This window comes from Pelmatolapia mariae, linkage group LG15 (assembly GCF_036321145.2).
Source record: "Pelmatolapia mariae isolate MD_Pm_ZW linkage group LG15, Pm_UMD_F_2, whole genome shotgun sequence".
Lineage (NCBI taxonomy): Eukaryota > Metazoa > Chordata > Actinopteri > Cichliformes > Cichlidae > Pelmatolapia > Pelmatolapia mariae.
In genome coordinates, this window is record NC_086240.1 from 4,028,259 (window position 1) to 4,041,785 (window position 13,527).

Below are 13,527 nucleotides of genomic sequence, written 5' to 3' on the forward strand. Positions count from 1 at the left end.
TTCATATTCTGGTATATGTATTAGGTTTCAATAATAACAATTGTTAAGTTTTCCTTTTTGGGTACAGATTTACAGACGTACCATTTTCAATTCAGCCTATCCATTTTTTTTTTCTAAAAACATTTATACAGAATTGCCTTCAGGTTTTAAAATATACATATTTCCTCGCTGTATTTACAGAATACCAACCCGACATAATTTGCGGGTTGCAATGAAACATTGTATAAAACAAGCGGATTTGGGGAGGAGGAACTTGAAACACAGAAGAAACATGGATAAACAGATAACATCTATGATAACAGTCGCGGGTGAATATTGTGCTTTTTTTCCGGAGGAATTGTCCCAACTTGAATCTGATCAGACGCCAGCGGAAGAAGGAATTTCTCTCTCTCAGTGTGGTGCTGTCTTTGTCCCAGAGAGCAAGTCAGTGTGAATAAAGGGAGGAAAAAAAGCCACTCACCCTCCAGATGATATCTCAATCAGACTGGAATTGTACAAGAACAAAGGCGGGGGGAAGAAATCTCTTTTTAAACCCAACCTGACCCCGATTTGATAGTTTTTTCCAATGTTTAGAGAGCCATTAAAAAGGCCCGGGTTACGCAGAGTTCAGAATCTGGATTTAAAGTTACCCCATAAATCCGCACAGTTGGAACTTTGCTTCTGGTTGCAGTGGAGAAGGAAACTCATCTGATCCACTAATAAAGAGGAAAACAGTTGCGTCGCTTCCCTTCTCTTTTCCCTCCTGTCCTTCAGATGTCGCTACTGGAAAAACATTCGTATGCCACAAAAACTTTCACAAATGCATGACTACGAAACCTACGCCTGTTAACGTGTGATTTACTCAAAGGGACACGAATCTGCACCTGCAATGGCTTTCAGCTGAGTCAGATTATATGAAAGGAAATGAAGTGTTGAGTTTACAGAGATATGCACTGAAAACAAAAAACAAAAGGCAGTACCAGAGGGGGGAAAAAAACAGACTTCATTTAAAAACCCTGGAGTTTTCAAATTACTAAGAGGGACCCTGTGCCTGTTTGATGACAGAGAATGAACTACTACCATGACACGTACAGTACTGGAGGTTGGGAATCGTCACCTGACATGGCTGAGTAGTTAAACATGAGTACATTCTGCACAGGGCGTTTTTATTTGACTTTATCTTCAGGTGTGGGGCAACAGTGTGGATGAATGCTGGCGTCAAGTCCAGAGGTCGCCGACAGACCGAGCGAGCAATCGGCCCGTCTCGAAGCTGCTGTCACACATCGTCCCACAACTGGAGCTCAGCTGGTGTTAAGCGTTGACCCAGTGCGACCCGGTCCGAGCCACCCTCAGCCACTCTGGATATACTTTTTGATGACCACGCAGCCGTGTCTGAAGAGCGGGCAGGGCAGTGACTGCAAGAGTGTCCAAGTGTTGGTGCAAGGGTCAAATGTCTCCATGCTGCCGAGGGCTGGGCCCTCGCTGCTCACGATGCCTCCCGTGGCGTAGATCTTCCCGTCCAGAATGACGGCGCTGCATAAAAAGACACAACATTTTCTTTAGAATCAAGGATTGGATGCAGGAAAAGTGCCATTTTTCTAAATTTGAACACGATATAAAAAGTTATTAATGTGTTCCCATTTGATGGCAAGCTATCAGTTTCTCTGATGCTAAACTAAACAGGTTTCATATTGAGCAGATATAATAGATATATGCAATACTGAATCCTCTTATATCTCCCTCACAAAAAACAAACAAAACTAATCAAAGCAACAGCCATTCAATGCTTTTCTATAACATCTGTTGGAGGCGAAATCTGCCTCTAACAAACAACATAAAGTGGTAAAAGCTGTTGACTGTTCCACAGAATGGCTGAAAAAGAAAAGAATCCACATGTTGCAATGGCGCGGTCAAAGTCCAGATGTCAACCCGATTAAAGTGCACTGGTGGGACCTTAAAGAGAGCTGTGCATGGCCTCAATGAACTAAAGCACCGCTGTGGGCCAAAAATTCCTGTGCAACAATGTGAGGGACTGATAGGGCCATACAGCAAGTTACTACTTCAAGTTACTGTTGTGTGCCACTGAATCATGGGGTTTTTAAGAGTAGCTGCTGTGCAAGTTTGTCTACAGTGCTACACCAAACTGTGTGGCTCCATAGTGCAGTGGGTTACAAATTAGCCGAGCAAGCGAAAGATCCCCGATTAGATCCTGGGAGGAGATGCAAACTTTGGGATCGCATCCGGTGTAAAAACCAAGAAAGGAGCAGCCGAAAGGTGCTGTAGTACAAAAACTACACATCTGTAACTGACTGTGCCGCCCAGTCACCTTTAAATGAAATCTAAAAGATTGACAAATCTTGATTTTGTACGGGAAAGTGAGCATTACGCGCGCATCGACTGTTAGGACTAAACAGTAATGAGAGGTAATCAGTGTCAGGAAGATAAGTAGCTCAGTGCAAGTATGAGCTGCTTTGATAAAGCTAGCTCTGAGTCACAGCGGCAGAAATATTGTTGGTGGCGTTAATCACGATCAGACAACAAAGCCACACAAAGACGGCATCTCCACAAACATGCTGATTGTCACGCTGGGGGCCACGCCTGGGATTATTTGACATCACTCGCACTTGCTCTCGACAACATGGGCTAAGGTGGGCTGGTGGGTTGGGGAAGGGTGAGGTGGATTCATTTATATAAAAAAAAACATACATAAAATCTCACACATTACATTCTCTCTCGAGGGCGAGAGAGAGGAGGGGGAAAAAAATCTACTGAAAAGCAAATATCTGTACAAATGTGCTCATTTGATATGAGAAACAGAAACAGGAGTTTGTGTGCAGAGAGGATTAAAACTTGGGCCGTAAGCTGATTAGGGCTTTGTACTCCTATTGGGCTTTGGAACGATCTACATTTACATAAGGTGCACGCTCAAACACACAGACGCGCTCGCACGCGGCGAGCAACATGCCGTCCTACTGCACAAATTCACAGCACTGTTAGGACCGGGAGAGGAGAAGGGAAAAAAAAGATTATTACATAAAGCCTAAATCTACTCAGAGAGAAAAGCACAGCTGATCCAAAATGGAGAGAGCGCGGGGCGAAGCCTGGAGGCTGCTCTTCCTGATAAACAGAGGGGAAGTGCAGGGCCTGCAGAGGGCCGGACGCAGCGAGGGGAAAATATCTGCTCTCCTGCATGATGACCCTCCTAGACTTCATCTTCTGCGCGGGAGCGTGCACTGCAGATATTTTTCCGAGTTTCCCTGTCTGACAGTGGCGTGTTTGTTGTTCCCCCCCAATCCCATCCCACCCCCCACCCCTCCCCCCCAGCCGTGCATCTCCTCCCCTCTCTTGTGTCAGACTTAGTTAAATGTAGCAGAACAGCTGCCTGGCGTGTGCTGGTGCAGCTTATCAATAACTCTGACAACATGATTTATGGTGTACGTTTTGCACATAAGATCACTGTCTGTAATTGCCTCCCAAATGTATTTCATGCATGCTTTTTTTTAATTTATTTTTTTTCTCGACTTCTGCAAGGAAAAGAAAAGGGGGAGAAAAAAAAGGAGTGAGAGAGAGAAGAAAGGGCTCAGGGCCTAGAAAACTGTGAGTTCATTATCCAGCGAACTGCACACCTCAGTGGCTCGAGTTGACTGGGATATTAGGGTGTGATCCCACTGCTGTTCATTTTCATTTTTCTCCCTTCATCAGCCATCATGGCTTCGCTAATGGTGGGAAAGTTGCAGATCGCAGTTGTACTTCTTCCTGTTTTTTCTTTTTTTTGTAGGAGACAAACGTGACTCTCTGCACAAATACACCGCCCCCTCCTCTTTCCGCCTCCACTAAAATCTAAATGACTCAGATTTCAGTTTAATAACTCGAAACAGTCTGTAGAAAAGTTGATTAAATCAAGCCGCCTCAGATGTGTCTTGTTTCTCTCTCGCCGTGACAGACGGCGGCGATACCGATCAGACGGATTTAACAGTCGAGCCTCGCGTATTAGAAAGCAAATTTCCCGCCGAGGGAGAATTCTCGCAATCGAGCCGCATCGGGTTGGAAAAGGCTGTCAGCCCCGTGGCGTTGTTCGAGTTTTAATTAACTGGCCTGAAAACGTTTTTTCCCCGTGCGACCGTTTACCTGTGTTATGACACAAAGACTGACAGATTACTAATAAGATTGAGTTTTAGATTGTTTTCAGGCTGTTTAATAATGTCAGAGGGTTTTTTCTTAAAGCTTCACAAAACACAGAGCTGCAGTTTTGAGCTTTTGAAAAATCTTTTAAATTCCACACTGGGGATTTAACTTGCGTGTGGTGCCGCTACATTAATTATCTCTTACCTGCAGAACTGCCGAGAGTGATTCATGTTGGGACCGGCCTTGATGTTGCCTTTGTCTGGGTCATAGATAGTGGTAGCTCGAGCGTAGGCTCCTCCCAGGATGAATATAAATCCATTTAGGCTCACTGCAGGGGCGTATTTGTTATCTAAAGATATGAGAGACAAAAAAAGGGAGCGAGACAGAGAGAGAAAGGGGAGGGAAAAACAGGAGAGATTTTTTATTTTGAAAAAAATAGAAAACAGAGCTATTGTTTGGATGTCATTCTCACTCACAGCAGAAATTTCCATTCGGTATAATGACATCAATTTGTTCTTTTTTTCCCACCCTTCCTCCTGGTCCCCGCAGCGCATGCAAAAGCGATCATCATCAACATTCTACTTATCACTTTACAGATATGCCCCACTCAAGATTGCTTTGGAAAAAACAAAAAACAGAATGGATACCAAAACCGATGAAAAAGCAGAGTTCATAAATCACGGTGGCTTTATTGGGTTCCACTCCAAAATATGTTTGGGCTTGGAAGCAATATAAAAGAGTTACCTAAGTCCCAATAATTCACAATTGCATTAGGCCCTGTGGCACCTCCGTAGATTTATAAAGAACCAAAAATAAGGAAAAGAAAAAGCAATGTGCGCATGTATTGGCAATACATGAGTGAACAGGTGGGATACTGCATACTGTGCATGGTGTATAATTCACTCTGATACAGTATATGGCGCGCGAGGAAAGCAGAGGCATTGAAGCAGCACCGCTGCAGAGGTATAGATGATGGGAAACAAAATGAAACAGTGGTTTGCACGTAACGATGCCGGCTGGAAACCTGGAGTTTGCGAGCAGTGGCCCTGCTGTGCGGGAAGAGGAAATGTATTTCAAACTCCCGGCAATTCCTCTCTAGCAGACTGCAGCTGGCCAATTTACAAGCAGCATGAATAATGCACGGATACTTGGCCGTAAGCTGCTGTCCTCCCCGTTTTCTGCCACAGTGGACGGGCATCCCTCATCGCAAACAGGCACCAGGAGGATTCGAGCCTGACGCCTTAATAAAGGCAGCGCTGGCAGCCCTGAAAAGCTTCACCTCTGTGTTTGATCCAGCTCCCCTTTCCTCTTACCTTTTGCTGAGAGGAGACTGGCATATTTCATTAAAAGGTCAGCTCCGGAGTTCAGAGGTGCTGCTGCTGCTGATTATTGAATTGGCTGTGCTGCATTATGTGCTCTAGGAGCGCGCTGCCATGCTGGGGCTCTGTGTATATAGTGCTGCTTTAAAATAAATGATAATGGCAGCAAGTGCCAACCTCCTGGGTTGAAAAATGAAGCCAACGAGAAAGTGCCAAAAACTTAAGCTGCTGGAATGGCCACTTAAGGTTAGCTCCAAAAGTAAGTCAGTCCCTCTAGACTCTAATGCTTAGCTTTACAGCAGAAATAAACGTGTACAGCCTGGTACAACAAACTCATTAAAACTTTAGTAAAGCTTGAAGATGTGCATGTTTAAGGGCTTAGACATTCTGAGATTCTGGTGGGGTTTTTTTTTTTTATTATTCACTTGTAATAAAAGGTCCCGTCTTTGTGGTAAGAATATTTTATTTGAGCCACTTTTTCACTAGTCAAAAATCTTTTTGACTCTTTTTTTAATGCTACAGTTATTTACAGTTAACCAAGTAGACCAGCTTTGTTAACCAAGTAGCTGATGACTCTTGCCCAAATATAGTGACGTTAAGTGGAAAAAAATACCACATGCAAAGCCTTTTGTAAAATTGTAGTCCACAAACCCGTGGGTAACTACAAAACAGCTACGTTGATCTTTTATTATGTTAGTTAAAAGTTACAGTGTGTAAAATTTCATCACTAGATGTCAGTAGATTGCAGTTGACCAAGTTCTACTTTCATGTGTATAATCCACTGCAAGACAGCCATCTCTGGTCGCCGTCCATCTGTAGTGAATGTAGGCTGTCAGTCGGCTGTTTACCTCAGCTGTCAATATGCGTCCACATTTATTTACAGTGGAGCAGATTGTGAAACGAGTCAAGTTGTGTCAGCGAAGCTAAGTTTGTCTGATGACAGTAATACTGAGGTGAGTTGCTGAGCATATCCTGAACTTTTCCGTTGGTAAACTCTTAGCTGCTGTTAGCCTCTGTTAGCTGCTGTTAGCATCTATTAGAAAAACCTGTGTTTTAAGTGTCTCTAACATCTAGGTTTGCTAGCTCTCTCTTAGTTGAGAGATACAGAAAATGATTCACAGCCATCAGGCTTTTCAATTGTCATACAAATAGCAGATGATCCATATCAGAGTTATTGTTCTTATTCTTAACATTGTTCAAGTCAACACTCAGCAAATTAACTCTCATATGATGTGAGAATGTAGTTAAACAGTTTATCAGAGGTAAAGTGTGAGCCTAACGTTAGCTGGCTAATTGTTAGCTTATAACTAGCTGCTGTTGTCATTTTGCTGGCTGGTTGTTAGCTATCTGGAGACGGGTCAGTCGCATGTCTGAACTGCTGACAGTTAACAATTGTGACAGTTTCTGGAATAAATTATCATGTTTAGACATGTTTTGGTGTGTTAGAGCCCTAACTGCAGTTCAGGATGAAGAGGAAGACGATAAGGGCTTGGTATGCTACATATATTGCTGATCTCTAGCCACATACATAAAATGCAGTTAGGCAATTGTCCTTTTTTTCTATCAAATAACCTAAAAAAATTATTCAAGGGCTCAGCCTTTTTAAAATTTGGTTAATCTTGTTTTTTCTGATAAGAACATTTTGTTTGAGCCATTTTTTTCGCTAGCCAAAATCTTATATGAGGCTACAATTATTTAGAGTTGTGCTATCCTCCCTTTCAAATATGATTACATTAAGCTAAAAATACCAAATGCAAAGCCTTAAATGGTCCTGCACACAGCTGTGGGTAACTACATAACGGCTACATCCATGTTTGCTAATGTTAAGCAGGTGTAATGTCTACAACATCCAACATCTTAGTTCAGTGGTGGCATGCTAACATTTGCTAATTAGCGCCAGAAACCTAAGTAATGGAGCTGATGAAGATGTCAAAAGAAAAATTAAGAGCTCATGAAGTTATAAAGAGTTTGTCCTTGCAGGGTGCCACATTTTCCAAAAAGCACTCGAAGAGTTGTTGAAATATTTCACTTAAAATCTCAAATACCAAACTCATGTGAGTGCTAGAGAAAAAGAGGATCACCAAAGTCATGAATGATTCATCCTCCTGGGACCAGTGTCTGCATGAAATTTCATGGCATATCATTCAGTAGTTGTTGAACTATCTCACTTGTAGACTGACAGAGACAGACTACGCTGCTATCGCGGTTGAAAAATACTGTATTATTCACATATGACGATCCTGCAATCATTTACGCAGAGTGAAATGCAATCTTAAGTTCCACTGCAACCATCTGAGGCGTCAGCCTCAATTTCTGCCCTTGAGAAACAAGTTGCCACTGATTGGTCCTCCTCACATTCTGCCAGACGTGTTTATTTTCTTCTTTTACCTTCCTCATCTCATTGATATGCTGCTGCCAGTCTTCCTGAGCGTATGTGTGTGTGCCAGCGTAAGCGTGTGTACATGATGTTTTGTGTTAGGTCCCATAAACACAGAACACTCATTTCTCTCTGCTCTGTGCCTGAGGCAGAATAATAACAGGATGCTCTCAAAGGAAAAACCTTTCTCTCTTTTTTCCCCCATTGAAACTCTTGCCATCACTTCCTGCCTCTCTCTAGCGGACCAACAGTAAGCACCGAGTTTGAGTGCTTGGAGGAGTACCAGGCAGGTAAATCTCATAGTTCTCGTTTGGCAAGCCTCAGAGGACTGCTGCTGGGGTTCGACTTCTCTTCCACCGCTTTGGTTTTGTTCTCATCCCTTGGCCTTCGTTGCAGAAAACGAGTCATTTTTTGCTGAAACAACATTGAGCTACAGTAAAGGGAGCGCAGTCTGTCTGTGTCAGCTGAAAACTTTTCAATTCTGAGATGGACTTTGCTATTCTTGAAATATTGCAATAGATTTTGTCTGCTTTCGCAGCTCGAAGGTTAGAGAGCTCAGCCAGGAATCCACAGCTGACCACGTTCTACATAAAAAATGAATGAAAAGAGGCAGCAAAACAAGGTTTTAACTCTGCAGCGGTGATAGAAGTATAGCTGTGCCTGCGGGGCAACATGGGCTGACACACTCTCCCACACCTTGATAAAACAGCTTAGTCACCAAGCCTGGGTTCCCCCCGGGCTGAGGTCAAGGACATCAAACAAAAGAAAACGCACACACACGCACACGGGTATGATGAATTGTGTAGCTGCCGTCTCAACAAACACCTTGTTCTTCCCTATCTCGTTCCTGCATCAACACCGGCAGCAGATATCCGACGCTGTAAAACCAGCACACGGCAACAATAACCCACACAAATAGAGTAAAGAACAATTCACTCAATCAGACCAATACTGTTTGCTGTACAGATCTAGACAAGACCGCAGTCTCTGATAAAAAGACAGCCAAACAGCAGCCTCCATCACAAAGCCGCAGCGGCATTACATCGACGCTGAAATGTGCGGCCGATCGCAGGCGGCAGGAGGAAACGCAAACAAGGAATAAACAAGACATTCTCCTCCAAACGACGGAGGATGAGGTGATCCACTCCAGATCGCTGTATCGCACCAGAGAGCGGGAGGAAAAAGGACAAAGAAGCGTCAGTTCTCTCTGCCAGTAGCTTAGATAAGATCACAACAAGGTAATTGGAGCAGCGAAAACTTCTCCCTTTTTTTGCCTCCCTCTTTGCACACAATGTCCTTTTATGCAGTGTGAGGAGAATAAGAGCTGCCTTTGAAATGATGGGCCGAAATAGCTGAAAGAGGATGATGTACTTTAATTCAGCATGATGGGTGCATGTCCAATTAGGTCGCTATGGAAACACTCCACCTTCTCCACCTGCTCTCGCTCTGTCACTTTCCCTTCCTCTTCCTCCACCTCCGTAAATGGCGCTCTCGAGGGCCGCAGCCGGTCTGCCGTTACGTCATTCGGGGGAAACGATCATCCCGGCGGTCGGTATCCCGACAGAGAGACCTGGGCGCGGAGCGGCGCTCCCGGGTTTTTGAAGTCTACCGGTCGATGGGGACCCGTCTGTCAGCTGGGGGACGTCGGCGGGTTAACTCAGGTTGGAGCAGCTTGCTGATGATTCTTCTCACAGTGGAACGATCCATTTCAAATGATTTGTAGATCTTTTTAACGTTCCATAAGTGAGACCCACAGGCATTCTCCAGCATTTTCCTTAAAATCCTCACAGAGGCTCTTTTGATCTTGGCATGGTGACTCCCCACGCTTTAACAGCAAAGAGAACAGCAAGTTCAAAAGTTCAGAAAGCTCCTCAAAAAGGCTGTAATCATCAGGAGCTTCGCTGGTTGTAATTTTAAGAATTTAAAGTTAGGACAAATGTATCTGTGAGACGACATCCTTCATTTTTTGCATTAACGAATGACAGCTTGTGTACAGTTGACTTTGGTTGGTCATTTGTTGTGGATTAAGTCCTGGTGTGCCATGTTAATGCTTTTCGGTATGAAACTGCACGTAACTTAATTTTTTGTTAAAGCTTGTAAGATTTCATGGGATTTGAGAATTTTGGCCTCAAACATGAATTTAACTTTGGGGGTTTTTTGTGGAAAAATATCCTCATTTATGCTTCATATTTCTACAATTACTGCCTCATTTCTTTCCCTCAAAGAACATGCTGTGAACAGTTTGTTTTTTTGAAGCACAGATTAGTTAACAAAAACCACAATGTTAAGAAGAAAAAGCCCCTAAAAAGCCTCATATATCAGTTCTGTCATCAGGAACGACAGCAACGCTAATAGGGTTTTATGAGAATATATGTGCATGGCGATATTTGCCAGCATCAGCGTTCGTATCCACTCCAAACATGCATCTGCTGAACACCATGCATACACAATCATACTTAATTTACTGTGTTAGCATGCTAACAGCAAGCTCGAGAGCAGCAGAGGTTAACTGGTGTGTCAGTTCTGCAGCTTTGTGCAGATTTTCAACGGAAATCTATCAAAGAGTTATGGCCAAGATTTGGTTGGACAAACTGTTTGGTCGACAGACATCTGCTACATTTAGTAAGAACACAATTCATAGTTTTTAGTCATGTGACCGGCCTGCAGACCCCATGGAGGGTAAAACACCCCTCTAACATTCTGGATAATCCTGCAGCACAAGGACTGTCAACTTTCCGTCTGTTTCTAGCCGCAAATATTTAGATGACCTCTCAACTAAAACAGAAAATCATAAAAACCAACGAGACAGTGATGCCTTTCCCAGATCCCCGTGTCAGTGAAGCTTAATATCCATCCTGTGACGGTTCCCTCCCCGTTCACTGCTGCCAGGTGAAAAGTGTTCAAAAGTGCACACTGATTTATCAGCTTTAGATCTGGATGGGTCGATATTTCTGCCGTTTGCGTGTTGAAGGACATTGTCAAGGAATGGTGATCTGTAATTAGCTAATGTCGAGCCATCGGTCATCGGTTTCAGGCTCATTGCTGTCAGCAGTCTGTGACAGTAGCGACAAGGCAGGAACACAAAAAGAAAAAAAAATGAAAGGAACACAAATCAGTGTGAGTCCATTGCACCTGATTTGGTTCAAATGAAAGTGAGGTGCACTGCAGACACAGCCACCTGAAAGGGAATGGTTTTGCAGGTGGTGCTCACAAACCGCTGATCTCTACTTTTTTTTCCCCTCATTGATTTTTCTCAGTTTTGCTTTTTGCTTGTATCCTTGTCACTACTGATTGCATGAGACAGAATCTGAAGGCCACCCGGGTTACACAGGTAGTCCAGCTCTTCCAGGATGACACATCAACACATGCTGTCACAGGAAGGTTTACTACATCTACCAGCACTGTCTCAAGTGTGGAGGAGATAGGAAACAGGAAGTGGGCTGTGACACGAGGAGAGCCGGACCAATATCTGCCGTTTTGTGTGAGGAGGAGCAGTAAGAGCGCTGCCAGAGCCCTACAACATGACCTCCAGCAGGCTAGTCGTGCATGTTTCTCATGAGGGTATAAAGATCCAATATTCTTTAATGGCTCTGTGCTCGCGGCATAGCACCGTGCTGTTTGACTGGAATTTGCCAGAGAACACCAGAATTGGCACGTCCACCATAGCTGCCTGTTCTCTTCACAGATGAGAGGAGGTTCACACTGAGCACATGTGACAGACGTGAAAAGGTCTGGAGATCCCGTGGTGAACATTACGATGCCATCATCCAACATGACTGGTTTGGCAGTGGGTCAGTGATGGTCTGAGGAGACACAGACTTCCAAATGTTAGCTGACGGTACCCTGACTGCTGTCGGGGTCAGACCTTGTGCTTTGTGCTGGGCCCTGGTTTCCTCCTGTGGCCGACAAAGGTATCGATGCCACTGACAGGCCCTCACGTCCCGAGGACATGAATCCAATTGCAACCTCTGGGATATTATGTATGGGGTGCATCCAAATATCACCACAGACTGTCCAGGAGCAACGGTCTGCTCTAATCCAGGTCTGGGAGGAGAATCCCCAGGATACCATCTGCTGTCTCATTTGACTGTTATGTCGTTTTTACACATCTCTGTAGAGATTTTCAACTTGAATATTTTTTCAGTCATGTGTGATTTAAGGGTTCCCTTAATTTCTTTTAAGCAGTGATTAAAAAAAAGGCTACATGACATAAATATATAAAAACTGTTCCTTTAATGACACGACTCTAAGCAGGGGGTTATCGCTCATATTTGAAACACTGATATTAGAAAGAGAAGGAAAGACTTGTGAAGCTGAGGCAGGAATGATTGCCAAAGCTCTCCCTGCCTATGCTATGTTTCAGCTCCACTAGAACGGATATATTAAAGGGGTCTTTGATTGACCTTTTTAAAAACATGTTACACACTGATTTTTTTTCTTCTCTGAGATGGAAGCAGAAAACCATGGCATTTCGGTAATTTGGGTGAGCTGACCTTTAGAGAATGAAGTAATGAGACTTCATAAATAGCTTACTACATGTGAAGGTGCTCTGTTATGATCTTCAGACCATATACTGCTCAGCAGAGAGAGACACGCTGAAGACAAAGGAAGCTCTGGATGAACGAAGCTGCAGAGACCCCGCGTGTCTCAATAGGCTTGTTGAAGGGACTATTTTTGGCATGAGTAATATTATTTTTCACTCTGCGAGAGATGGGAAGTCCGTCCTGATAAGTGTTTGTGAAACCCATTTGCAGCCCATGCGGGAGATGGTGCACGCAGGGGGAAAACACACACACATAGACGCGCGCACACACACACACACACAGCTGCAAAAAAAAATTGTACAAAATATTTGTGTCAGTTGATAAGACGGTGCGGAGAGTCCCCCCGACTGTTTCTCATGGTCTCTCCGCACCCCCCGTGTGGGGGTGAGAAAGAGAGATGAACAGAGAGATTAGAGATGGAGAGCAACGGAGGGAAGCAGAGGGTTGTTCAAGGAGCGCTCCCCGCCCTCACCGGCTCGCTAAAATCATCGCCGGCCCAATTTCACTGGAAGCACTAAACCCGTCCATTATCTCCTGCCTCGTTGGCTGTCAGACGCCAGCTCATCTACGGCTTGACAGATGACGATCTGTCTGTCTGTGTCTGCCATGCACACACACACACACACACACACAATGTATACACGCACTTCCCAGCTTGTTATATAATTTGTGCACTGTGTACCTGTGGCCCCCAGGGATGCACGGTTTATGTGAGGTAAGCAGGCGTTGTGTGTGTGCGTGTCTGGATCTATGTGTTTCTGTGTGTGCGTATATATGTGTGTGTTTCTCCTCTGCCAGCTGCCCTGCAAGCCCTTTAATACCACATAGCGCTCGCCCCAAACACCCGTGTTACATAATCATCATTTCCTTCACAGTAGTAAAGCGCTGAGACGGCTCCAGTAACTGAAAGCAAGTTTCTGGGCGACAGCGCTCAACAAAGTGTCTCTGTGCTGGTGTAACTTTCAAATACTTCTCTGACTCTGTGTTTCTGCTGAACTGTGGACAGTGCGGTTTTGAGGCATGCACCTTAGCTATTAAGCTCCCAGGATGTGCTCTAATTTGTTGAAGTGGCTCTTTCATGCTTTTCCCTTTTTTGCTATATATATATATATATATAATATCACAAAAGTGGATTCTCATATTAAACATGGTCCAAAGTTTCAATTAATGAGGTCAGTGGATG

General features: G+C 44.1%; 1 protein-coding gene across 2 annotated transcripts in view; it reads right to left on the reverse strand.

Annotated features, from left to right (window-relative positions):
* The window catches only part of LOC134642943 (kelch-like protein 29), a 264,213-nt gene continuing 250,686 nt past the window's right edge, over nt 1-13,527 (reverse strand). For both annotated transcript variants that reach the window (XM_063495042.1, XM_063495041.1), the window contains 2 exons: nt 4,309-4,453; nt 1-1,512 (listed from right to left, as the gene is read on the reverse strand). In XM_063495042.1, the coding sequence (XP_063351112.1) occupies nt 1,329-1,512; nt 4,309-4,453 (329 nt within the window). In that variant the 3' untranslated portion in view covers nt 1-1,328. The remainder of the gene's footprint in view (nt 1,513-4,308; nt 4,454-13,527) is intronic.